Source organism: Fusarium pseudograminearum, chromosome 2 (assembly GCF_000303195.2).
Source record: "Fusarium pseudograminearum CS3096 chromosome 2, whole genome shotgun sequence".
In the NCBI taxonomy this organism is placed as follows: domain Eukaryota; kingdom Fungi; phylum Ascomycota; class Sordariomycetes; order Hypocreales; family Nectriaceae; genus Fusarium; species Fusarium pseudograminearum.
The window spans coordinates 6,915,271-6,939,394 of NC_031952.1; the positions used below are offsets into that span (position 1 = coordinate 6,915,271).

At 48.1% G+C, this 24,124-nt stretch overlaps 9 protein-coding genes across 9 annotated transcripts; 4 read left to right on the forward strand and 5 right to left on the reverse strand.

Annotated features, from left to right (window-relative positions):
- Positions 1-3,855: 3,855 nt before the first annotated feature.
- FPSE_00111 (uncharacterized protein) lies at positions 3,856-4,668 on the forward strand (the record flags this gene model as incomplete). The annotated part of the gene is made up of 1 exon (XM_009253231.1): positions 3,856-4,668. The coding sequence occupies one exon, from the start codon at positions 3,856-3,858 to the stop codon at positions 4,666-4,668; it is 813 nt and encodes a 270-aa protein (XP_009251506.1).
- A 2,942-nt stretch (positions 4,669-7,610) lies between these two features.
- On the forward strand, positions 7,611-10,487 carry FPSE_00112 (uncharacterized protein; the record flags this gene model as incomplete). The annotated part of the gene is made up of 2 exons (XM_009253232.1): positions 7,611-9,701; positions 9,753-10,487. 2 exons carry the CDS (start codon positions 7,611-7,613, stop codon positions 10,485-10,487), a joined length of 2,826 nt encoding a protein of 941 aa, XP_009251507.1.
- A 572-nt stretch (positions 10,488-11,059) lies between these two features.
- On the forward strand, positions 11,060-11,741 carry FPSE_00113 (uncharacterized protein; the record flags this gene model as incomplete). The annotated part of the gene is made up of 2 exons (XM_009253233.1): positions 11,060-11,552; positions 11,659-11,741. The coding sequence occupies 2 exons, from the start codon at positions 11,060-11,062 to the stop codon at positions 11,739-11,741; spliced, it is 576 nt and encodes a 191-aa protein (XP_009251508.1).
- Positions 11,742-11,863: 122 nt separating this feature from the next.
- On the reverse strand, positions 11,864-12,531 carry FPSE_00114 (uncharacterized protein; the record flags this gene model as incomplete). Its single annotated transcript, XM_009253234.1, has 2 exons — positions 11,864-12,165; positions 12,216-12,531. The coding sequence occupies 2 exons, from the start codon at positions 12,529-12,531 to the stop codon at positions 11,864-11,866; spliced, it is 618 nt and encodes a 205-aa protein (XP_009251509.1).
- A 262-nt stretch (positions 12,532-12,793) lies between these two features.
- Positions 12,794-14,301, forward strand: FPSE_00115 (uncharacterized protein; the record flags this gene model as incomplete). The annotated part of the gene is made up of 4 exons (XM_009253235.1): positions 12,794-12,811; positions 13,143-13,476; positions 13,595-13,697; positions 13,761-14,301. 4 exons carry the CDS (start codon positions 12,794-12,796, stop codon positions 14,299-14,301), a joined length of 996 nt encoding a protein of 331 aa, XP_009251510.1.
- Positions 14,302-14,587: 286 nt separating this feature from the next.
- On the reverse strand, positions 14,588-16,231 carry FPSE_00116 (uncharacterized protein; the record flags this gene model as incomplete). The annotated part of the gene is made up of 5 exons (XM_009253236.1): positions 14,588-14,652; positions 14,705-14,893; positions 14,949-15,026; positions 15,080-15,958; positions 16,009-16,231. 5 exons carry the CDS (start codon positions 16,229-16,231, stop codon positions 14,588-14,590), a joined length of 1,434 nt encoding a protein of 477 aa, XP_009251511.1.
- Positions 16,232-18,154: 1,923 nt separating this feature from the next.
- Positions 18,155-19,582, reverse strand: FPSE_00117 (uncharacterized protein; the record flags this gene model as incomplete). The annotated part of the gene is made up of 1 exon (XM_009253237.1): positions 18,155-19,582. One exon carries the CDS (start codon positions 19,580-19,582, stop codon positions 18,155-18,157), a length of 1,428 nt encoding a protein of 475 aa, XP_009251512.1.
- A 1,367-nt stretch (positions 19,583-20,949) lies between these two features.
- Positions 20,950-21,315, reverse strand: FPSE_00118 (uncharacterized protein; the record flags this gene model as incomplete). Its single annotated transcript, XM_009253238.1, has 1 exon — positions 20,950-21,315. One exon carries the CDS (start codon positions 21,313-21,315, stop codon positions 20,950-20,952), a length of 366 nt encoding a protein of 121 aa, XP_009251513.1.
- A 1,479-nt stretch (positions 21,316-22,794) lies between these two features.
- On the reverse strand, positions 22,795-23,618 carry FPSE_00119 (uncharacterized protein; the record flags this gene model as incomplete). Its single annotated transcript, XM_009253239.1, has 3 exons — positions 22,795-23,132; positions 23,189-23,537; positions 23,604-23,618. 3 exons carry the CDS (start codon positions 23,616-23,618, stop codon positions 22,795-22,797), a joined length of 702 nt encoding a protein of 233 aa, XP_009251514.1.
- Between the last annotated feature and the right edge of the window lie 506 nt (positions 23,619-24,124).

Here is a 24,124-nt window from a genome sequence, read left to right on the forward strand (position 1 = left end):
TGAGACGTGGCGTTGAAGCACAAAAAGGACACGACACTACCAAAATTCTTGACTGTCGGCAAAAGAGAGGACCGAGCGTGGTTCGAACACGCGGCCTAGGGATCTGCAATCCCTCGCTCTACCACTGAGCTATCGATCCTCGACTTGTTTGTTGGAAGAAGTTTTATCATTTGATTATAAGTAGTCGCATATGTGAAGATTTAACGAATTCCGACTCGCCCGTGTTTAGGGTAACAGATGGAGTGAGTAGGTGGAGCGGCAAGAGGAAAGTATCGTCTGTCGCAGATAAACAAGGTCAGATACGAAATGCGCAAAGAGAAACGGCTTACGAGTTTAAAGTTTTGAGTTGCCAACCGTTATCCCAGGTGGAAAAAGTCTGACATGAACGAACGTCCGTTCACAAAAATTTACCGGGGTTTCCGCCATAATCATGTCATTTTGTTGACTCGTGATGAAATAGCACTTTGTCGTAATTGGTGGCAATCAGTCTTTTCTAACAACGAGTCGCACATATACTATTTTCCATATACGAAAGAGTATATACTATGTCACCGCCACCGGAACTAATTAGACAAGAACATTTCTATCCAACTGGTAGCTGGGCAAGGTAATCAAAATATTACCATTTGCTGGCTCTGGCTTGGTAGGAGGTACAAACGGTTACACACCAAACCGCTTTGACGCTCTCATCAACTATTGTCAGCCAAGGGTGAATGCTCGGACATCAAACCCAATCACAAGTCAGCGAAAGGCTATTTGCATCAATCGAGCGGCCATCTGTACTCCGTATAGCAGATAAACTCGGATCGTGCTGACCTCGCTTAAAAGACAACGATACGAAAGGTCAACGGTCGACCCGACAAGCGACACAGATCGAGGCAGCCCAAACCCCTCACTCTTCACAATAAGAAGCATGACGACGCAGCGCAAAGACCACTCACTACATCGTCTTATGACTATCATTGGAGTGACGATCTTCACTTGTGAAATGAGATTCAATATTGTCCTAAGCTGCTGGATGGTGAGTAACGATAAATGACCCTAGTCCGTTTAATTGAAGGCTAGGTGAACCCTGCAAAATAACGCGTCAATGACGTTGAACAGTGACACTGGAAGTCAACCCCCCGCTGGCTATACTAGTGAGTGGTATGGTAGTATTGTCCCGAACGAGTGGTGTTGACACTTTGCGCCAGTGTAAGTAAAGATTGAAGATTTTACAGCCGAGGGCGTCAGGCATGAATGGTAAATATGTGACAAAATTGCATGCCATGCTACCCGGTGTGATAGCAGGGACAGGAAACTGATCGGCGAGACTGGGCCTAGAGACTCTCGAATTGAAGATAAGCATTCTACTTATGGCTAGTTATCGCTTTGGCGTTGCTGTCAAGTAACCCTAGTGTTGCAGTAACTGACAATATTTCTACATAGTGGACAGTAAACCACCCTTGGATTTCGCGTCGATGTGGCTGAGCTAACCCATACGAACGTTGGAAAGACCCTTCCGATCTCATCTCCTTATGACGATGCGTATCGAGGGATTGTGACAAAGGGCTCGAGGGGAAGAGCCCTGACCGGATGAATTTTCCCCTTGGCTTGCCGAGGTCACAATAGAGTGCCGACAGAGGAGTAACATTGCCTGATGGGTCATATGGGTTACTCATTTGGGCGTCCTCAAACAAGAGGGTCGTGCTCTTGGCGGAATAGCACTGACGATCAGTATACAAAGAGGCTAGACAAAGGCTGATAGCTGACGCTGATCATTGTCAGTGCCGAATCCGTGCCGAAACCATCAAATGTGCGGCAGTGCTTTGGATGGAAGCATGCATAAAGACTCTTTGTTCCAGTTTGGATGGCATGAGAGTTTTCCAGCTTGGCGTTTTGTCGGAAGTTTGCAAAGCCACATTCCTTCCAATGTCGGGTCTCACGGGAGAGGAGAAGTTGAATCCTTTGGACTAAGACAAGTGACGAAAATATCTACTCAGACTTGGTGTGATGCAGGCTGTGTTATTACTGCTTACTTTCTGTACCCTGCCCCTGGTTGCTTTGACTTTTGACAGACGGCATTTCCACTTTTCGATCCGCCAAAAGATGGGTAATTTCTGGGGGCAAATTTTACTGCAGAGGGATTTGACAAGGGTTCATACAGGGTCTTTTTGATGATGGTGAACATCAAAGAATGCATCATTGCTCGTCTGTCAAAGGTAAAACCACAGAAAATACTGTCCAAAACGTATAAAAAACCCTCTTGGATGCCAACATAAACAAGTCGAGAATTCTAGAATCTATTAGACCCTCATTCTGACTCGAGCCACAACATATACTTTGTATGTGGTGCGCTTGGCGTCACCCATCTAGAGACTCTGATTTGCTCGTGTGTCAGTGCGTGTGGTGGGTTGGAACGAAACCCGAAACAAACGGTCTGAAACGTAGTCTCTACTCTAACTTTTTTTCCTCTTTCTTACTTTTTTTGTTATCACATCACATCGTGATCACGGGAGGCTTGGGAGAAAGGAATACGAGGAGGGGGGCAAAGGCAAACATGCTGTTGGCAGAGTACAAGACCATGCTGTGCTCTGTGCGATACAGAGTCATGGTTGGTTTCATGAGCAAACACACAACGACAATCCTGGTAAAGAAGCAATAATAGACTGTAATCTGAGGCAATCTGATGAGAGACTCACGGTTGGTGTGACGTCAGGCCAAGACTAAGAATGAAAAGAGAAGAAAAACCCATCATCCTCTACGAGACTAGCCCCTGATGATCTCTCTAAGGGTATCCCCACCCAATCCATCGCCAGAGTCTACTCTCTCGAATTGTGATGCGCCATGTCGAGGTTTCAACCCCCAAAAGGACCTCGCGTAGAAGCTAGTGATGTGCATTGCATGTCCCTTTCTGTACAATAATGGGAGCTCCATCCAATAGTACTTGTAGTCTGCATCCCTGATCATCCGTTCCCTTCCCGTTCTTCCTTCTCTCAGCCTCTCCATCTCCATCTCCAGCTCCAGCATTTCCCCATATTCCCATAATTATTTCTCCTTCATCCTTAAAGAATTTGTGCATCCCCCTTTTTTTATATATTCATATTCCCTTCTCTTCCTGTTTAGAAGAGCAAGTAAGTTTACATCACTCGTTTCAGCTGTAACACCAACAACCTTGCAGAGGAAAGCTGTGCTCCCTCGCCTTTGCTTGCTTGCACTCGAGAATAATCGATCAAAATACCTCTTTGACTCTCTTTTATTTATTTGTTCCTCATTTCTCTCCCATATCTGTCTGTCTCTTTACTTGGCATTCCTTACATTCTATTGCTTTCCCTTGGCATCACTTCATCGAGACCATCACTCGACGTTATCATCTACGACACTTTCATTTCCCTTGTCCTCAAGTCGTAACACTCTGGACACGAAACGCCGATCAAATTCCTTTCGTTTACAGAAACAATCGTTCAATCATCGCCGACATCGCACTACAAACTCACCCATTCTATTTAATACATCCCATCTATTCGTCACCCTTCAGTCTCAACCATCTTGGTCTAAAACGGTCTGCTCAAGAATTGTTTCACTGAAACGCAACGCATAAACATCAGAAACATCCAAACTTGGCCTTTACAAGTCAAAGCCCCAATCCTTCAGCTTGTTGGTCTTGTCAGTCTGGTCGTCAGCATCCTAGCGTGTTTCAACTGGGTTCCTGTTTTATTGATCCAACGATCCATATCAATGCTTCAAGTCTGAGCCAAGCCACAATCAGCCCGTCATATAATTGAGCTTGAGCACTTTCGATAACTTTATCGAAAACTTTCATTTGGAAAAAATACTTCTTACTGTTCTTATCACATACACCACACATCATTCACAATGATTGGACAATCCACTCGACGATGGCTTCAGCTGTCTTTCCTTCTTATGGCTGGCACCGCTTCAGCAGGATCCCTCAAGTTAACCGACTTTGAGTCCATCGGCGACAAGTCATTCCCGTCAACCTGTGTTGCAGCATACGATACGCCGCTCTCAGACTGTACCCCCGATGACTTTACTGGTGGCAAGGCATGTAGTGCTGCGTGCAAAGACTCAGTGCAACAAATCCAGGGCCTCATCATGGCCTCGTGTGGTGACGTCTCAGCCGATTCGGAATCTCTTCTTAGCCGTGGCCAGAAGGGCAACCTCGTCGCTGTTCTCTGCCGAAACGCCGACGAGTCTCAATCCCAATCTGAAGCTCAATCACAAGCACAGTCTGAATCTAAGTCTGAGCCCCAGTCTGTCTCCGAGACCGAAACTCAAGCTCCAGCCACAACGACGACAGGATCAGCGTCTGCTACCAAGGTCCACAAGAACATCCTCATCGAGACGAGTGTTTCTACCACTACGACTTCAAAGGAAAGCCTGAACGGGGCCCCCTTGTCCGACGTGGACGAAAACCTCGCCACCAAGAGCACTGTTCTTGCCATCGACACTGAACAGCCTACAGGCTCTCTGCCTCTTCCCAAAGCTCCCACCCAGGTGTTCACCTCAGTGACACGATCGAGCGCTCCCAGCCAGACGGCCGAGGCAGCCATCGAGGAGCCAACTCCTACGCCCACGACCGCGGGCGGAGCTGTCCACGCTCCCAGCTTCAACTTTATGTGTGCATCTTTCGCCATGTCCGCACTCATGTACATGGTCGTCAACTAAGAGTCAGTTTGGAACTGATGCAACACAACGATACCCAGGGTGTATGAGTACTGTATTTTATTTGAGCGTGGAAAAGGTAGAATGCTGGGCGAGCATGGCAAGATAGAAAGCACCGGTAGTGCGAAGACCTCACAGTTAGTAACATAATCAAAGCCGAATATGAACAATACTCGTCGAATATAAACCTTGGCTATAATTCTTGAATCGACTTTATGTGTATAACCGTGACTGGGTTGAATGAACGAGATTGGTCACCAGTCATTGCAATGCTGGGAAGGGCTGAGCCTGTATTAGAGTTAATTACTGCCATCAAGGTATATAAGACGATCAATTTCTTTATCCTGGCCGTCCATCTTTCTTCAGTAGAGGAGTTATACAATAAGATAAACCCTGATATTTAAATTAACTGCATTTGACCAATTGATAGGATTTTCTAGATCATCAACTTGCCAACTCATAAGCGATTCCCAATACTCTCTTCATTTGCCCTGCGCGTCTAAGACGACATCTGCAAAGTAGGCATGAGCCAAAAGTCGCAAGATCAAAGAATGAAGCTATCGTCAAATTGTGTTTTGGCCATTTGCACCACCTGGTGTGTTTTTACGTCTTGGCGGCTCGATGTCAGAGGTCTTGGCCCTTGGCAAGCATGGGGTGCATCTCTGGGCATCTTGGCTGCACCAAAAAATCCAGGATCTAACAGATCTCCAAGAGATTTCCAAGACATCGAATATGCAACCTCAATTGATGTTTTTCGTATAGGGGAAGCCGCATCTTAACAATACCTATGCGAAAAACTGTCGGTGAGGCGTGATACCTTCATCGCGTCGCACAGACAAATCGCAGATCGCTCTTTTAGATGAAGCGGTGAGCTGGTATGTCCTAACGTTGGTAGTCCCTCAGATATGGAGTGCAAAGAATAGCTACTCCAGAGTTATGTACAAAAAGAGTTCGGAGTATGGCTGTGATGAGAATAGTGTGCTGCTAGATTATCTTCACTGACGTCAGTCCAACCAAGAAATGTGGTTGGATTGAGTCATATTTAAGCTTGTGGGTAGCAGTAGACCGAACGTGGACAGAATGTGTACCGTACAGTAACTGCCATGGGGAGGGATCTGATGAAGAACTGACAGGGCTCATAACTTAAAACTAAATATCTCGGGTAGGTCAACACAGTAAAAGTAAAACTTGGATAAATAAATGGATGCTCTGGCCAAACCACTGGTAGTGCCTGCATTTCGCATGACAAACAACAAGTTAAGCATAATAATTGATCTCTGCAGGACAGGTCTAAACCGGTACGATTTAAGGTTGTTTAGGTTTATGGCCGTTGGGGCGGTAGAGGAAAAAACCCCGAGCTTTGATTTGACTAACCTCTTGTACGAGCCCTGTACGAAAAGGGAAAAAGATGCATAAGTCAAGTGTCGTGGGGGTGCAGACTCATGTGCCAATATGTACTGTCGTTGATCTCATCGCGGATCAGTCCCAAGAGACAGAGAAAATTAGGATAAATGACTCGAGAAGGAAATAATACTGTAGAACCGAAGTTAGCGCTGTGAACTCGTCATGGAGAAAAATACGACGATGCCAAGGAATAGTGGCATTGGCTACAGAATGGAGGGAGTATGGAGCATAGTCGCCCGCAAAATTCTTGCTTACAGTTTGTTCTTGTTCGCAGAGAGACGCCGATCCACTGGTTCGTTACTAGGAGGGGCGCATGCAGAATATTCTATATCTTGGTAGAAATCAGCAGCAATAACTCTGTCTCTTAACATGGTGTGATTGATATCGTGTACTAGGCGTCGTTGGGCTTTGTTATTATCTCTCTGTTGATATAAGACATGCACAAGAATTTTGAGGCGTCAAGTGGAACCTAATGTTATTGGCACTTTGGAAACAAAGTCTGGGCGTTGAACAAGGGAGAAGCATGTAATATGTGATTAGCTGACTTGCTGAGATCAGATCTGGACTGTTGTCGTGAGGCCAGTTGTTGAGGCCTGATGTCTCTTTTTTATCGATATATTCCTAGTATATACGAAGCGAAGCAATGCGTATATATTATTGTTGTTTGCAATTCCCATCTCCGAACAGATAACCTCAACTCTGCCGGTTTGTCCGGCTTGGGTGTTGTTGGTGGTCTGGATAAAAGCAGCGATGCCCCCACAGAGGCTCTTGGCGGTCGAACCAAGACGGGGGTCCTTGCTGCATGTTCCCTGTCTCTCAACCTTGTGGTCGTGGTGAGATGAACCTGAGTGGTGACGATCCCTTCGACTCGACTTTTGACTTGACCCAGAGGAAAAGAAGGCCTTTTTTCGGCGACGCAATCTCCAGCCGACGAGGTTAAAAACAACCTTAATAACAAATCCTTTGATCCTCGTCCTTCGTTCTTGTTTGTCAGCTATCGTCCTCGTGACAGACAGATATATCATCTATCTTAGTAGGCACTATCTGCCAAGATATCTGTGGCGCTGCGTGGCGTACCATCCCGGTTTTACAGGTGCTGTTGCCCTGTGACGACACTGTTCGAGGCCTGTGCCATTTTTACTTTTACTGTCCACCCTCGATCGTTTTGACGGGGATTAGTCTACTAAGTTCAACGGCTCGCACTTTCTTTCCTTGTCTTGTCTTGTTGAGATTTTCTTTTTTCCTTCTTTCTTCTCCTTCCAACATCCATTGGACTAGACCAGACCAGACCATCCCCTATATTCCTACGGTCTTCTCTTGTCGCATTGTTGCCCGACCAATTCTATCTAGTCGATGCTGCGCTTCTCACCCCAGACGAGTGCCAACTACAATTGACCGCGGCGCCGCCGCCGATTTTCGCCCTTCGCGATAACGTTTGTTGTCGTCACCTCCGACGTCGCGACACCTATCGAATCCGAGATACCATAACGACAAACAAATCGACCAATTTCTCGTATACTTAGGTATACAATTATCCCATCATGGCTTGGAGTCACCTCGACATCACAAAGCCGCACTTGGTGTATATTATCCTCGGCGGCTTTACTTCCCTTTTCATGCTCTGTTCCTCCGTTATCAAGGAGCGCATGTACATTGGTGAAGCTACAGTCGCTACTCTTTGCGGAGTTATCTTTGGTCCTCATGCCGCCAACCTGATCGACCCTCAATCATGGGGCTCAACTGATATTGTCACTGTTGAGTTCTCTCGAATTGTTCTTGTCGTACAATGTTTCGCCGTTGGTGTCGAATTGCCAAAGTTCTACATGGAGCGCCATTGGAAGTCCGTCGTCTTTCTCCTCATACCAGTAATGACATTCGGCTGGCTCATTACCAGTCTATTCATTTTCTGGATGATCCCACCTCTGGATTGGCTTGACAGTCTTGTCGTGGCTGCCTGCGTTACCGCTACCGATCCCGTTCTGGCGTCATCCGTTGTCGGTAAGGGAAAGTTTGCTAAGCGAGTACCCAAGCATCTTCGAGATTTATTGTCCGCCGAGTCAGGCTGCAACGATGGAATGGCCTTTCCCTTCATCTACCTGTCTCTCTACCTGATCCAATTCAAGCGTGATGCTCAAGATGTGAGCTTCCACTTCGTTGTATACGTCCTCTTGTACGAGTGCATCTTTGGCGCTATCTATGGCTTTGTCATTGGCTACATTGCTCGCCACGGTATTAGATACGCTGAGAAGCGTGATCTTATCGATCGCGAGAGTTTCCTGGTCTTTTATTTCGTCGTTGCGCTCTGGTGCGCCGGCTCGGGTAGTATTCTGGGCATGGACGATTTGCTGGTCGGTTTCGCTGCTGGAGTAGGCTTCTCAAACGATGGTTGGTTCGGCGAAAAGACTGAGGAATCGCACGTTTCCAACGTTATCGATCTTTTGCTTAACTTGACTTATTTCGTCTACTTTGGAACCATCATCCCATGGGAGCAATTCAACAACGGCGTTTTTGGTTTGGTCGCTTGGCGCCTGGTGGTTATTGCCATTTTCGTGCTTCTGTTCCGCCGAATTCCTATCATGCTGGCTTTGAAACCCTTTATACCAGACGTCAAAACATGGCGCGAAGCCTTGTTCGCTGGTCATTTCGGTCCAATTGGTGTAGGCGCCATCTTCGTTGCTATCCTGGCCCGAGCTGAACTTGAACATGAAGAGCCAGTACCTCTCGCACAGCTGCCGCCCGAGAATTCTGAACACTATGACCTCATTTATCTCGTGTGGCCTATAGTCAGCTTTCTTGTTGTTACGTCTATTCTCGTTCATGGGTCCTCCATTGCTGTTTTCACTCTTGGAAAACGCATCAACACCCTGAGTCTGACAATGTCTTACACAGCTGCCCCTGAAGACGGTCCATCGTGGATGAACCGTTTGCCTCGAATCTCATCCCAATCTAGGTCTCAGGCGAGGTCTATATCAGAAGCATCCATTGATGAAGAGAAAGGACCGCAATTCCCCCCTGATGCTGCGATTCCAAACAGCGGTCCTTACAGCCACTTGTTGCGCAGACAGCGAGATCAAAATGGAAGCCGGTCGCCCTCCGTTGTCTCACGGAAACGTAAGAACAAGAACTGGGATGACGACCGTGGCCCCGGCGGTCCAATTGCTCAATCTGCAATCTTCCCCCAACGTCAATCATCCACTCCCATGTCTCCTAACGAACAACACGATCAAGAGGAATTTCCCTCGCAAGACAACACCGAATCCACTCTAGCCGCCGATGATAGCTCCAAGGAAAGGAACTCTGATAGGATTGAACAGGCAGGAGAGAGCCCTGCTGGCAGCAGTGGTCAAAAGACTCCTCCCCAGCCTGTCAACATTTATGAGGAGGGCCATGAAATGGTATTCGAGAATCAGGACGGAGATGTGCTTGACGTTGAGCCCGCACCCGACTCTCATCGAGAAGACGAGAACCATGTGCCCATCACAGCCGTCAAACCAGGACACGACAAGCTATGGACTGTTGCTGGTTTCAAGAAGAGAGTGGGCGAGGTCTACAACACCGAGATGGAAAAGCGTAAAGACAAGGGCCAGGATCGACGACACGAACCTGCCAGAGCTTACCAATTTGGTAACACGGTATGTTAAAAAACGAGTGCACAGGGGCAACACAATGCTAACTTACCACAGATTATTGTTGAAGACGCAGATGGCGAAGTTGTTAAGACCTACGAACTGCCTGCAGCCAAGGGTGGAGACTCCGAAGCTGGTCCCAGCACGCCTCGTGAAAAGCCCGCTGGTAAACATGGCTGGGCTAACTTTGGAGGTGTATTCGGAGGCAACCACGCAAATGAGCAAAATAACCGGAAGAAGTCGGTTGCAGAGACTCAAGCTGCTGATGACAAGGCTATTCGTTTCACGATTGGTGGCGTTGGCCAGCGCATGACCAAGGAAGATTTCATTCGCGAAGTGCAGAAGCTGGATTCACGAACAAGGAAGGAGGTTGTTGAGCAGTCAGACGCATCACAGGCTCTCAAGAAGGTCGCCAAGCAAGACCTTCCTCCTGAGACGGCTGTGAAGGCCGCCAAGGCTGCTGAACACCATGCTCCCGAGAATCGAAAGGGACGTTCTGGCTCATCTGCATCTGCTGCAGCTCCGTCGAGCCCAGCCAAACCGTCCGAACAGCAAGCAGAGACTGCCGTTGAGCGCAAGCGCCGTTTAGCAGCGCTCTCGAGCCAAGAGGAGGAACCCAAGGAAGAGACTACCGAAACGCCAGCTGAGAGGCGACGAAGAGAGGCTGCGCTTGGTGTTGGCAACCAGGCAGACGATAGCGATGACGAGGGGACAGAAAGAGTGCCGCCTAACAGACGAGGCATTACATTTGCCGATTTGACAAGGCCTGGCCGAGGGAGACGTGCGCAATGATGCATGATTACATACATGGCGAAGCGGGTTTGTTTTCAATCGCATATATGATGGTAATATTCCAGTATGACTCTATTGATTATACGGGACAAGATAATGGGCATGATGCGTTGCATAGTGTATACACACAAAATGAAGTCGCGGTTCGAATCATAGATATAGTTTTCCTGTACATATTTTATTAAATCTGAGCTCGCTCTCATGATTATAACGAAAATTTGAACACAAATACGAGAAAGGACGTATGCTTTTATGTCTCCCTATGAAAAACTTGTTAAACCTCGATACCATGCTACCAGATCGTGTCTTATGCTATTTCGATGTCAACCTTCCATGACTACCTGCATGCTGAGTGAGAATCGAAGGACAAGACATGTGACAGATCACGTGTGCGGCTGCATCTCCATTCTCCAGGGGTATCAGAATGGATTTTGGCTTACTATGTTGAAATACCACGTCCATTCCCACTTGTTGCTAAATATACTTCGCATTTTGCGACTATCTTCTTTATAAATGGTTGCCAAGATATTGGACATCTACCTCAAAACCCCCACCTTCCACATCGAGAGCCAATGGACTCTGGCGATAGTCAGAGAGACTCGCCGCTCTCAATAACCTCCAATATCGCAGGCATTTTGACCTTTGTGGTTGCCATTGCTGCAGCATTCTACGCTCGTCTCACATACCTACGGAATAGTGATGACGAGTTCTTCCGCGTCAAGACATCTTTGTCGTGGTATAAGACTGAATCCACATGGCTGGCAGATCTTGTAACAGCTATCAATGCCCAGCATGAAGGTTTCCATTCACATCAGCCCGAGTATCAGATGTATTCCTTTGTAATGGACGATCTGCTTAATCTTGAACAGCGTCTGCTCGACATTGTCGCTGAGACGGAGGCTAAGTCGAGCATGAGCGACGAGGGTGAAAGCTGGACACTCATGCCACGGGGTTGGAGCGGCCGCACAACAGTAGCCATGGCTTGGTTACGGGTGCGAACCAAGGCTCTGGAGCTAGTCAGACAGCGGGAAGGTTTGACAGCAAGGGTGCAGTTCATGCAAATGAGTATGATCTCCTCTCGACTGCGGGACCTTGAATCGAGGACGAAATGGCGAGAAATGAAGATGGATGAGAGTTCACGGAAGCTTGAATCTCTTATTGAGAACCAAAGAGATCGAATTCATCGGCTGGAAGACCTCGTACGACGGTGGACACATCGTGATCATTCTAGTCTTTCATGGGCCGGGACGTTGACAGATCCTGAGGTCAAAGGTGTAGAATCGGCAGGTTCGGCGGATTGTGACGGCTCTACCGCAATATCTGAGTCGGCAGACGCAATTCCATCGAGGAGGTCACCCAAGCAATGACATGCTGTTCTATTTGAATCCGTACCCATTCTTGTAGGCGTATGCGACGGCAATGCAAAGACTGGGGAAGGCCCAAAGAATGTCCATCTCGACAACAGCCCAAACCCATAGGCAACCTACAGGAGGGGCTTGCTTCATGACAGCTATGTAACTGTAATTGTTGCTGATGTAGATGAGGTAGCAGCCGCCTAATGTGCTTGCAATAAAGAAGATGGCTTGACGAATAGGCTCCTGGTACGCTTCGGGGACGAAAGGAATAAACTGCTTTTGAGAATAGTGCGGATGGAGGACGTAGAACAAAACAATGAACACTAGTTACCATCTGTTAGTGATGATTGCATCTCAGGACGTGCAAACTTACAGAGCCAAGCTGTGAAAGTTCGCTGGATTATCAGAAACCAATCAAGGTCCATAGCATACTGTCGCTGCACAAGTACGTCAAACGTAAAATGAAGGGTAGCGATAATGCCAGTCCATAGTAGGGTTTCAAAGATACGTTCTGTGCGAGGCGACAAGAGGGGTCCTTCGCTATCGAGCTCGCGCTGTCGACGATCGGCTTCAGCAAAGAGATCACGACCCTTTGCGAAATCAACAAGGGTCTCCTTGTTTGGGCCAGTGCGATCGGGCTGCTCGAGTTTGATATCCTTGATGGACTTTTCTTTGCGTTGACGAGCCATGATTGGGTGCGAACCGAATGGTATGATGTCGTGATTGAAGCGTTCTAGAATAGTAGAGGTGTAAGTAACTAAGCTGGAGTTCGATTTCGCTGAGCTGTGCCTGAAAGACAACGTCAACAGGTTACTGTAATAGGCTTAGCGCATCCCACACCAATGGAAGACTCGGGCCATGCCGCACTGCACTTCAATGCATGAAGGCGATTTCTCTATGGCTTAAAAGATGGGCAAGGGTGGGGGACTTTAGCTGGCTCTAACTACCTCTATGGCCTATCCAGAGCTTGTAGGTCTTCAGGTCTTGTCAGGCGGTGAACCGTTGGGTGATTTTACAGCGTGCAGGTACGTAGACAATAGACACTTTACTGGAAGATCCCGAAGGTCCCATGGGGTTGCCTTAGCGATTGGTATTTGCGCCCTCGTGAGCTCCTGCCCCTCCATATTCAAGTTTCACTTGTCTTTCCCGCGTCTCGTGCCACTTTTTGTCTCAGCCATCCTCCATCACAACTTGTTTACGACTCGGGTCACGTCCAGCTTCCCAGAGGGGTTGAACTCCCTCTTATAACAGTGCAATTGATCTCAGTGCGGCTTCCGAGCTCTACTCACAGCTATAATAGCCTTTGCGCTGCCACGGTGATCCGTCCATCAACGATCCGACCCGAACTGCCATCTTCCAGAAATACCGTCCGTCGCAACCGAAACCGAGTCGCATTATCGTTTCCGAAGCCGCCGCCGACATGAACGTTCTTCACATCTTTGCAGGCCTCGCCGTCGTGGTACCGAGCATTTACATGCTCACAGCGAACCAGGCCCAATCGACCATCAAGAACAAGCGCGTCTGTCTCTTGATCGCACACCCCGATGACGAAGCCATGTTCTTCTCGCCCACCGTCCTCGCCCTCACACGACCCGAGAACGGAAACCACGTTAAGATTCTATGCTTGAGCACTGGTATGAGCCGACTGCAAAGACCCGTGCTTTACAAGCGCATTATCATGATGATGATGCGACAACACAAAATTGGTTGAACGCAGTTTTGGCTGATGGTAATTTTTCTGGTGTGTTATAGGAGATGCCGACGGGCTAGGAGACGTTCGCAAGCAAGAGCTGGTCAAGAGCGGTTTGGCGCTGGGACTGCAAAACGAAGACGATGTCTTTGTCGTGGACAACCCGTACGTTGACCGCCCTTGAAGTTACTGACTATTCAAGAAACTAACGGAATACTTCACTTATAGCACTGACTTCCCAGACTCCATGAACAGAATGTGGGATAAGAACCTGATTGCTCGCCTACTAGGAAGCACATTTGCGCCCAAGTTCGGCCACGAGCGCAAGAACAACCTCAAGCCTACAGCCGCCATTGACATCCTCATCACCTTTGACAGCAACGGCGTGTCTTCTCACCCCAACCACATCTCCCTGTACCTGGGTGCCCGTTCCTTCATCCAGGCTCTCACTACGACTGAGTCAGAATGGCCGAGCCCTGTCGATCTATATACCCTAAAATCTGTGGGCATTGTACGCAAGTACTCGGCATTCATGGACTTTGTCCCTACACTGCTCTCGCATCTCGGAGTCAATAATGAGAACAAGGACCGCCCCGAAGGTCTGGTTTTCATGAACCAGCTTGTTGGTCGAGGCGCATACGGCACTGCTTGGAGTGCCATGACTCAGGCGCACAGGAGCCAGATGGTCTGGTTCCGCTATGGCTGGATCACCCTCAGCCGATACATGGTCATCAATGACCTGCGTCTCGAAAAGGTCAAGGCACAGTGATCGAAATGAAGGACAAAGGAACCGCATGGCCAGGGGAGTTTGGAAACTACTTATCTTGTGTTACTATTTGTATGTACGACATCGGCGTACGATTTACTTTTATACCTTGCTTGCATCTAAACAGGAATCTACGGGGGGTTGACAGTTGCTGCTCGGAACGGCTGATGATTAGAGAGTATGGTTGTATACAGCATGAAAATGAAAATTGATAGATATACTACAAGAATTGGTATTCGTCAGGTTCTATGATCCTGCCTTCCCGAACGCCTTGATACAACATAAATCATTAGGTCGACTTGATGGGTTTCTTCTGCATCACCTGCTTAAACACCTGCAAGGCTGTTTCGGGCTCTGTTGTGCTGTTAGTTGGTGTATTCCTGATGTGATTTGGATAGATACTCACGATAATATGGCACTGAATGGCCTGCCTCCCAAACCTTGAGGAAGGACAGGTTGTCTACGGCCTTGTACCGACCTTGGGCTTTGCCGTTGACTGTGTAGTTGTCGAATGGTGCTGCTACGAATTCCTTCTGGCCTGGCCACTCCAGTGCATAGGAAGCCCAGAGCACACCCTCCCAGTTACAAATCCAGTCTGAAAATTGCGGAATCAGTATACGTTCTGATGGCAACAGTAACTGTGGACTTACCAGTATCTCCGGCCCAGATGAGGGTGTTGACACCACGCTTCACAACATCAGCCAAAGGCCCGACATATGAACGCGCACCTGTTTCCGTATTAGCAATCCCATTCGTCATTGTGCGTGTAAGAGACACTAACCATCTCCCGTTTTTGCCATGTTTGCGTAAACGGTGTCACTACACTCAGCAAATCGGGTGTTCGCTCCAATTGCGTCCATGACCTCAGCTCTCGTGATGTACTCAAGGAACGTGTCTGGCGGGTCAACATCGTTTTGGCCGATGCGCACATCATAAACGTTGAAGTCGGTCCCTCCCGCGATGACAAGGTTGGTGAACATCTGCGTGTTGCAAGCCTCATCAGCCTTTGCGCATTCTTCGTCCTGGCCTTCAAGTTCGGTGCAGTTCTCCATGGCGGGTAAACAGTATTTGTTGTATGAGTCGAGAGAGGTCCTCAGCTGTTTGTTGGTGAGAATCTTCTTGTAGGGGTTGCGATTCGCATATGTTGCATACGATTTGTACTGTCTCTTGGGTTCGATCCAGCCGTTGTTGATACCCAACGCGACCATATCGATCTTGTGACCCTCGAGATGGCCGTCGTCGATCTGCTCGTTTTGATTGAGAAAGAAGTCGGCGAACTCAGGACCATAGTGTCCACCGTATGATTGAGTGAAGAGACCAAACTCTCGTGACTTGTACTTGGGGAAACGGTCTAAGAACGCTTGCATAAACTTCCAGATATAAGGAGCTGCCTGCGCTGTTGAGTTGACATCTTCGGTGCCAGTGCTGAAGCCAGTACCGACAGGCTGGTCGATGTAGAGCATATTTGCGTACTCATTCCATGAGTAAGGGTTTAGGGTCGGCTCTGTATCGTTGCCGACGAAATGGCAAGGTCCATGTTCAGTGAAGAGACCGACCATGGAAGAACATCCAGGGCCACCGTTCAGCCAGATGGCAAGGGGAGCATCCTCTGGGTTATTACGGGCTTCGAAGAACCAGAACCACATGCTATGGTTCTTGCCTGTCTCGAGTATTAGTATATGGCGTTGACCTGACGATGGGTTTACATACCGACAGACAAGTAGCCCGAGTGTTGATCAACACCAGGTGTAGTCTCGCAGATGCCCGAGTTACTGGTAAACTCAAGCATAGAGTCGGTAGCAGCGTGCTGAAACGCTGTAATGCCATGACGTTCTAATGTTCGGAATCTTGAACTATCAGGAGCAATGCCACCCCAAGCATTGACTGAGCCGACGAGGCCCAACACAGCCGCGGATACAAGTGAGAAGTGCATCGTGGGTTTGATGGTGTAGAGTCTAGCTCTCCAGCAACCTGAGAAGATTACATTCTATTTATAAAGCGTAAAGAACTAACCATCGTACCTGTATCTCTTTGCAATGTGGGACGAGCACATTTGATCCTGGTTACATCAATCACCGCATCAAAAGTCTCAGAAAAAGGAAAGAAGTGCATGTTTCTTCAACGAGCATTGATCATCCAAACAACCATGTATCGTCAATTTCAGGCTAGGCTGTTTCTCCGATTGATTGGCATGTTTCAACAAAAGAGGTGATGTAAAGCCAAAAATGGAAGCGCGCTTAGACGAATGTGTCCAAGCAGATCAGTTTCGCTGCTTCAGAATCCGGTGAAACGTTCCTTCATATGACATGTTCATATGTCCATTCCATCCCGGGCGCACAGGATACAGTGGATTAGATTGATGGGGAATGGTCCTTCTTCGCGGATGCAACTTAACGATCCTCTAGGCATTGGTGGTGATTGTATTCTGTATGTCGGAGAAATGCAACCCTTGTTATCCTGGCAAGCTCAGGAATCAAGACTTCCCTTTTGAGGTTGATGATCGACAGGGGACTCACCAATTGGGTTTTGTAGTGGGAGGATCTGAACGCGCGCGGTTCTCGCTTTGATGATCCAGTAAGCCAGAACCACAATTATAGTGCAAAGAATAGAGTGCCTAGATAGGCTGAGAGTCCGAGAGTCGGAAGCATTTGGTTATTTTATACCTTTTTGTCCTGCTCCTGAGCTATTTCTCCTTCTATATATCCTAGACTCATGTCTTGCAAGTTAGTCTTCTGCCACCTGGCTAGCCAGACTACCACTCCCTTTTGCTGAATAACAAGAGAACAAAGGACAGCGGCGAATGGGCTCAACATCTCGAGGAAAATACAACCATACTAACTTTGTCAAACAATATCAATGCACTTCACAATTTCTTGATATTATCTATGGGACAGAGCTTCTCGTTCTCGTCGACTTGTGCGCTGTACCGAGGGCCAGTGTGATGAAAGATGTATTTTCATTTTATTCAAGCTAACAAACAAAAAAATCAATATTGAAATCATGTTCCTTTCATGAGTTTGCAATGTTTGATGGCCCAAGTGTCTACCGGATATCCAAGAACAGTCGTCAATAAGCCATCCTATCTCAACTCGACATTATTTTCCCTCCCCCTTCAGACATGGAATCACCTTTCTCGCATGTCTCCTCAGCCCTACTTCCTAGACACATCAGAAATACAACTCCAAGTCAAGATGTTCTCTGGTGATCTTGCATACGTTCGTTCAGCCATCCCATACAAGCGTCCAAACGCCATATCAATCCCACTGCGCAACATGAAATCGCCCCCCAGCAGTCCAGTCGACAACTACCCTCCAGATGGGAACAAAGACTCTGAGGGGGGAATCTACGAACGATTGCCGTATCCGAAAAACTACTTGACAACAGGTCAAAAGAGAACATGGCTACAAAGTCTCGGGACCAAAGCGATCGCTTCTCCCTAGTTCAGGTTGTGCAGACCTACTCCATCACATGAACTGTCGTCTCAGCATCAGACAATTTCTACAACACGTTGCAGTCGACCGTTCATCTCATGTCGCATAGAACAATACAAGCCTCATGTTACACCGCAGGCCGCCGGTTGTTGATGATTATGGCCGAGATGGAAAGGTGTTGGGCGGTATATAGATGCGATAGGCAGAGCTACAATCACTTCTGGGTAACTTCAACCGAGATGTGTCTCAGTCCTGTTCCTACCCGCACAGATCGAATTTCAACCAAAATCGTTTCGTTTCATTATAAGCAAACTTGATGCCGTTCCTAATATCTGTGGTATATCCGCCTTGTAGTACATGTGACCCGTTTTAACACCGCATAATCAACAGAAGCCCAAGAACTCGCCATGCACATGCACTGATACTTAAAAATGTACACTGCGCTTCTTTTGTACCTTCTTTCGCTTTTCTTCATCCTTTCGACTGCTAAAGAAACCACTGACGCTTGCCGTGGCAGGTCCTGCGTAAGGCCCCTGCAGTAAGCTACCTAGACCATGGCGCTTCTTGCCATTCTCACTGGGACCAGCTTGAGGCTGTGAAGGAGGTGGTGCAAAGTTTGGTTGTGGGCGGCTGTTTGGTGCTGGTCCAACGCTGTTGGGTCGAGCAGGCAATGCGCCCGAAGAGAAGTGAGGTCGAGGGGGCAGTGGTGGCGATGGATGGCCTGCGGCTGTCTGATTGTCGAAATCCTGACCGGCCATACCAAACTCGCGACGTAAGCGCTCCGTCTCCTGATCGACCTCGGCCTCTCGCTTGCGACGTTCTTGTTCCTCAGTCTCCAGCATTTTCTGGATCCTCTTGCGTTCTTCCTCTTCTTGCTGCTCACGCTCCAGTCTCTTGCGCTCCTCCTCGGCCACCATGGCTTGCAGCCGCTTTGTCTCGGCTTCAACCTCGGCCTGGCGTTGGGCATTGTTGTTTGGAGTTTGCTGCGCCGGTTGAGCACGAGGGGGTGATGACGGTCGGTTGTTGTTCAAGGCTCCGGCCATTGTTGGTCCATTGGAGGAGTTTGCTGCTGGTCGAGAATTTTGGCGACGGCCATTCGATGAAGTAAGAAGATTGAAAGGATCCGGGCTTGGGTTCATGTAGAGATCCTTGATGGTTTCAGCACTCATTAGAAGAGCGATTTCGAGACCTCTTCGATCCTCAATCTCAACTCGAGCCATGTTGGGTTCGTATATGGTCAATGTCGAGTCGTGCTTAGCTCGGAAAAAGGCCACGGTGATATCAGGCTCCTTGCTCTTCTTTCCGCCTACGTTTCTACCAGTCATGTAGCATGTCATGTCCTTGCTCAATCGACCATCTCGTTTCCAGCGGAACACTACCTTGGGAACGAGCTCGGTAATGGACGGTCGATCTTCTTGGTCGATCTGACTAGCACTTGGCAATTTGAAGGACCTCTCTGGGAGTTCAAATTCCCAGATATCGCTCTTTCCCCAGCTGCCTGGATGTTGTTTGACGGCGATATTCTGGTCGGGGTTGTACAACGAAACCGCAAAGTTGTCCGGCGTCGCAGGAGTCTTGGGCGGCGGGTTACCGTTTTGCGCGCGAATCTCGGCAGCGGATAGGGTGGGTGCTACCCAGTCAGGCTTAACGCCAACCTCTGCGTAAATCACCGAGGTGTTGAGGGAATCAAACATGCCGAGCGCATATTGGCCATTGGCGTCGGAAGGAGAGGGTCGCTTCACGAGGTATTCGGGTGACGGATCTGATCCATTATGCGAAAAGTAGAGAATATTATTGAGCGGGTTCTCTGAAGATGTCTTGAATCGGTAGGTGGGAAGGTTCTCGTCCAACATCTTGCGAACTGTATTCCTAATCTAGGACCTGAAGCAGTGTTGTCTGGTGTCGCAGAGTTGATTTGTAGGTAGGATGACGTAGTAATTTATTAACTGTAACACAGGCGCACCAAGAGTTTGTAACGAAGTATATGTCGCAGGCGATATGTATGAGAAGAAGATGAGAAACAAATGTATGAAACAGTCGTTAATATAATACTCGACGCCGAACGAGTTGTTGAAAGAAAAAGCCTGACAGCCCAAACAATTGCGCGGCAGGCTGAGACTTGCGAGGGCGGGGCTGATTTGAAGCAGGGAGGTACCTTCCTCAGCTGCGATGCAACTTGTGACTGATTAGGAGAGTCACAAGGACGACGAAAACTTGGCCGACGAAAGAGTGTGAATAACTTGGAAAGTTTATCAAAAAGACTGGATACAACAAGGGAAGAAAGAAAACTATTCCCTAAAGGCTTCATCAGGACCACATTCCTCGATATTTAAATCGCCAGTCCCTCCTCTTCAGTACCTACGTACCGAGTTTGACTGACGCCACAACCGTCCTATCGAGAGAGGCTGTGCAGTTGCTATTCTTGTCACACATCCCAAGGTTGAGTCGTCGGATTGCGATTGTCCGAATGATCGTTTCTCAATGGCGACCCTACCAATGAGTGGCGTTCAACATATTAAGCATATCTTGTTTCCTTGCTGACGCGCGGCCAATGAAACCAATTGTTTGAACCTTGCGACTATCACTACTGTATGTATGCGCCATTTCAATTAAACAAAGACGGTTGTTCTATCAGAAAAAGATATGTATTTGCTTTTCTTACGACCTGAGGCTATATCTATTGGTGATGCGCAAATACAGGCCCCCGGTGCCCGAATCGTCTCGACATTGTGAGACTTTGCAAACTGACCTCAGATGTGTATACCATACCGTTAACGCCCTGTATCCAATGCAAATGCCCTGTTGTACCTTCCATTACGCCTTCTCATGAGTTTCATATCATAATCTATGCTCCAACAGATCTTGTTCGCGGCCATCTTTTCTCGGTCGCCGATGGGCCCAAATACGCTTGGCCCTTTCTTTGCACTTGACAAGCAATATCTGCTGTGGACTTGTCAACGAGGAAGCTCGGTGATCCTTTTGCTTGTATACTGTGTTTTGTGTCCACTTGGTTTGTCCGGGGCTCAAACCCGGACCAATTCTCGCGCATGTTTGGTCGCGCTCTTATCCATATGTTTATGCGGTATTATACCCTCCTGCTGAGTCTTTTGGCTAGGGAATCTTTCAAAAGGGAAACGGATCGCCATTGGTTCATCCCATCCGTCGCGCAAGCATGTAGATCCTTATCCTTCGTCGCAACCGTCCGATTCATGACATTTCGTTATGCAGGAGGAGGTGCGCGATTTGTAGTGTTCTGTCCTTCATCTGTCACAGCAGGTCCTCTGCGCGCCCGTTGTCTTTGTCGCCGACGGTTTCGTATTCGCGGTCGGCAGCATGGGTACCAACAGCAAACGAAGCATGCAACTACCAGACCGATGGCGAGACCGATCAGAAAGCCACGCATGATTTTCTCCCCATTTGAACCTCCTTTGGCGATGCCCATAAACTTCTCGCGAAACAGATCATCTGCGAATGCATTCGAGGGGACAATGTTGCCAGTTGCGCCTGCTGTCGAGGAATCGTCGCTTTCTGGTGATGAGCCATGGTCGCCGCGGGGGACGAGATGCCATGTGGATAATATAGGCATGGTGCCGGAGGGTGGCTGTCAGACAAGCGCAAAAGACGACGGGGGCGAAATCGAGTGAGAATTAAGCTTAAAATCGTCTGGTTATGCTTTAACGATCGAAGGGACAAAAGAATGTTGTGAAACTCGAGACAACGATGGAGCAGCAGGAGCTGTCGGTCATATGTCCGGATGATCCGAAAGATGGACCGGGAGGTGGGTATGTTGGGATGATCGACAACCGACGTCCCTCAAAGTTTGTCCTTTTGACTTGTCGAGATAGGGCAGGTGCCGAGTGAGGTCTAAAACACTAAAGGTGCGGTTGTTTTGCGAATTGTATCGTCGAGAGTGTTAAGCGGAGGTGGAAGTTGTGTACAACCGATGGTCTGGGACCAGTTCCCTTGAGCCGTAAGAGGTAAAGAAACAGAAGTGAAGAGATCGATCGGTGTCAGATCTGTTACCGGAGAAATCAAGCTAAAACAAGAACTTGGAAGAATGAAGAAAATCCAGAGGGTTGAAGAAGACGAGTGATGGAAACACTAGAGGTTGGGACTGGAGAAAGAAGAGCGCATGAATTGGGATCTTGCAAAAACGCTCAGATAAACTTGACAAGGGTTTTCCCTTCTCCAACGTGCAAGGCTGCCTACTACCTAGCATCTAATAGTTAAGCATCATTTTTAAAGGAAAGAAGTGCAAGTGGAGGAAGCAGGGAGCAGGGAGCAGGGAGCAGGGAGCAGGGAGCAGGGAGCAGGGAGCAGGGAGCAGGGAGCAGGGGAGAATGTCTGTCATCTGGATCTGGGGTGTACCTTCTGTTTGAACTCCTGTAAGAGCTCCTCCTCCCTCTCTCCCTTGAACTGCCTACCTCTACCTAGTAGTATCCAACACGATGACCATCGTATTTCTGGTCAAACTCTCCTTATTAACGCTAAATATCCAGGTCGAGAAGGTGGACATACGCCAAGACGTTTACGAATCTCCAACGGCCCCATGCTTTCAATGTCACGGATATACGGTTTCGTTATCCACCCGATAGGATAGGATAGGCACGTCAACGCCAAGAAAAATCTATCTTTTCCTCAGCGTTTATAGCTGGTATGATGTTTGAGTGTGTGTTAATAAGCGGACAGACTGGACAAGGGAGTGGATCTGTTTCAAACTTGAGAAACAAAGCCATATTCAACTTGAAGGATACTATTTTGTTCTTCAACCTTGATTCAATATCATGAATACCTAGATAATATAATATGTCTCTGACTCTGTCGGTCCAAGGTCAGAGAGGATTATCCCAGTATTTACACGTCATGTCCCCATTGGCTGACCCGCAATGTGGATGCTTCCCCCGCCCCGAGCCCGGAAACCGCGGGGTCACTAGGAAGGATAAGGAATAAATCTAAAGGCTGGCTCAAGTTCGCCTAAAGTGTCTGTATTCTTTATGCCTGTCATATAACTACTGTCTTGTCCTCTGTTGGCAAAGAAAAAGACTCGCTCTTGTAAGTAAACAACTTAATCCGCTGCCTCTCCCTTCCCTCCTCCTAAGAATATACCCCAAAGAAAACATATGCTTGATGAAGCAATAGCTGTAAACATCTCCCCAATCAGCAAGTTCCGGCCTTGGACGTCCACAATTCCTTCAGTCTGGTAGGCGTGGAAACATCGCATGCCTGCAATCACTGTCACAACTATGCCACTGGCACAAAAGACACCAATCGCCACTTTTCTCCACATGGGCGCATCCGGCAAAAGCTCATATAAAGGCACCGCGGCCACCATGAGATATGTGAGAGCGTTCACTCCTGTCGTTATGTATATGTCTCGGGCGTAGTCGGGACGGATGCTGTAATCTAGGCAATCACTGCTATTAGCCAGCAGTCCAATGTAACGTATATGCATCACTCACATAACGAGGAACTTGTGAGATGGTTCGTGCAAACCAGATATACTAAAAGTCCGGCGAAGCCCAAACACTCGATAACACCAACAGGCACAAGGCGACGCATGCTGCAATGGTTTGGCTCTGAAGACTTCGTCATGCGAGAAAAATATAACAACACTGCCATCTTTAGAGACCAGTAGAGAACGACATAGGCAAGCAAGCTCAAGAACCACAAGATGGGCCCTTCCACTGTCTTTTCATAGCCCACAGGCTGATCTTCGCCAACGTTGATGGCAATGCCGACGTTGCTTTCGAACGTTTGCCCTGAATTTTCCAGCAGACGAAGTGAGATCAGTTCGATTATGTATGCGGCCTAGTGGACGAATGCTTCAGTCAATCAATGTCCTGTGAAGTCAACAAAACCGGGATCACTGCTTACCAAAACGCAAGTCATGAGAAAAAGGATCGGAAGAGAAAGGAGCCGCCTCTCGTCTTTCTTTGCTCTGCGGTACACATACTAAAGGCACCAGGCGACCAACAAGGCGCTAAAGGTCCCAAGTATGCCCGGGATTCCCTGGTCGTAGTTTGCCATGGTTTCCAACGAAAGTGTGATGACGATAAAGCTGCAGCAAATTTTGATGTAAAATGCTACATATGTTGTTGGGGGATGGTATTCGACTGAGTGACCAGATCAAGGGGCTCTACCTACCTAGGTACGTATCGGCCTTTGAAGGGATGTTGCTGAAGAAGTGGGAAGGTATGACTGCCATTTAAGGCAGGTAAGAGAGCCATATGCATATTACAAATATACAAATATACAAAGAGTCAGCAGAGCAAAACATCCATCTTCCGCTAAAACAATCCATTTACTGCTCATACTCGGTCGTTTCGTTACTAAACGCTGTGGAGGCCTGGGAGGGCTTTGACTGTGATTTAGTGATCATTCTGCCCAATATCAAC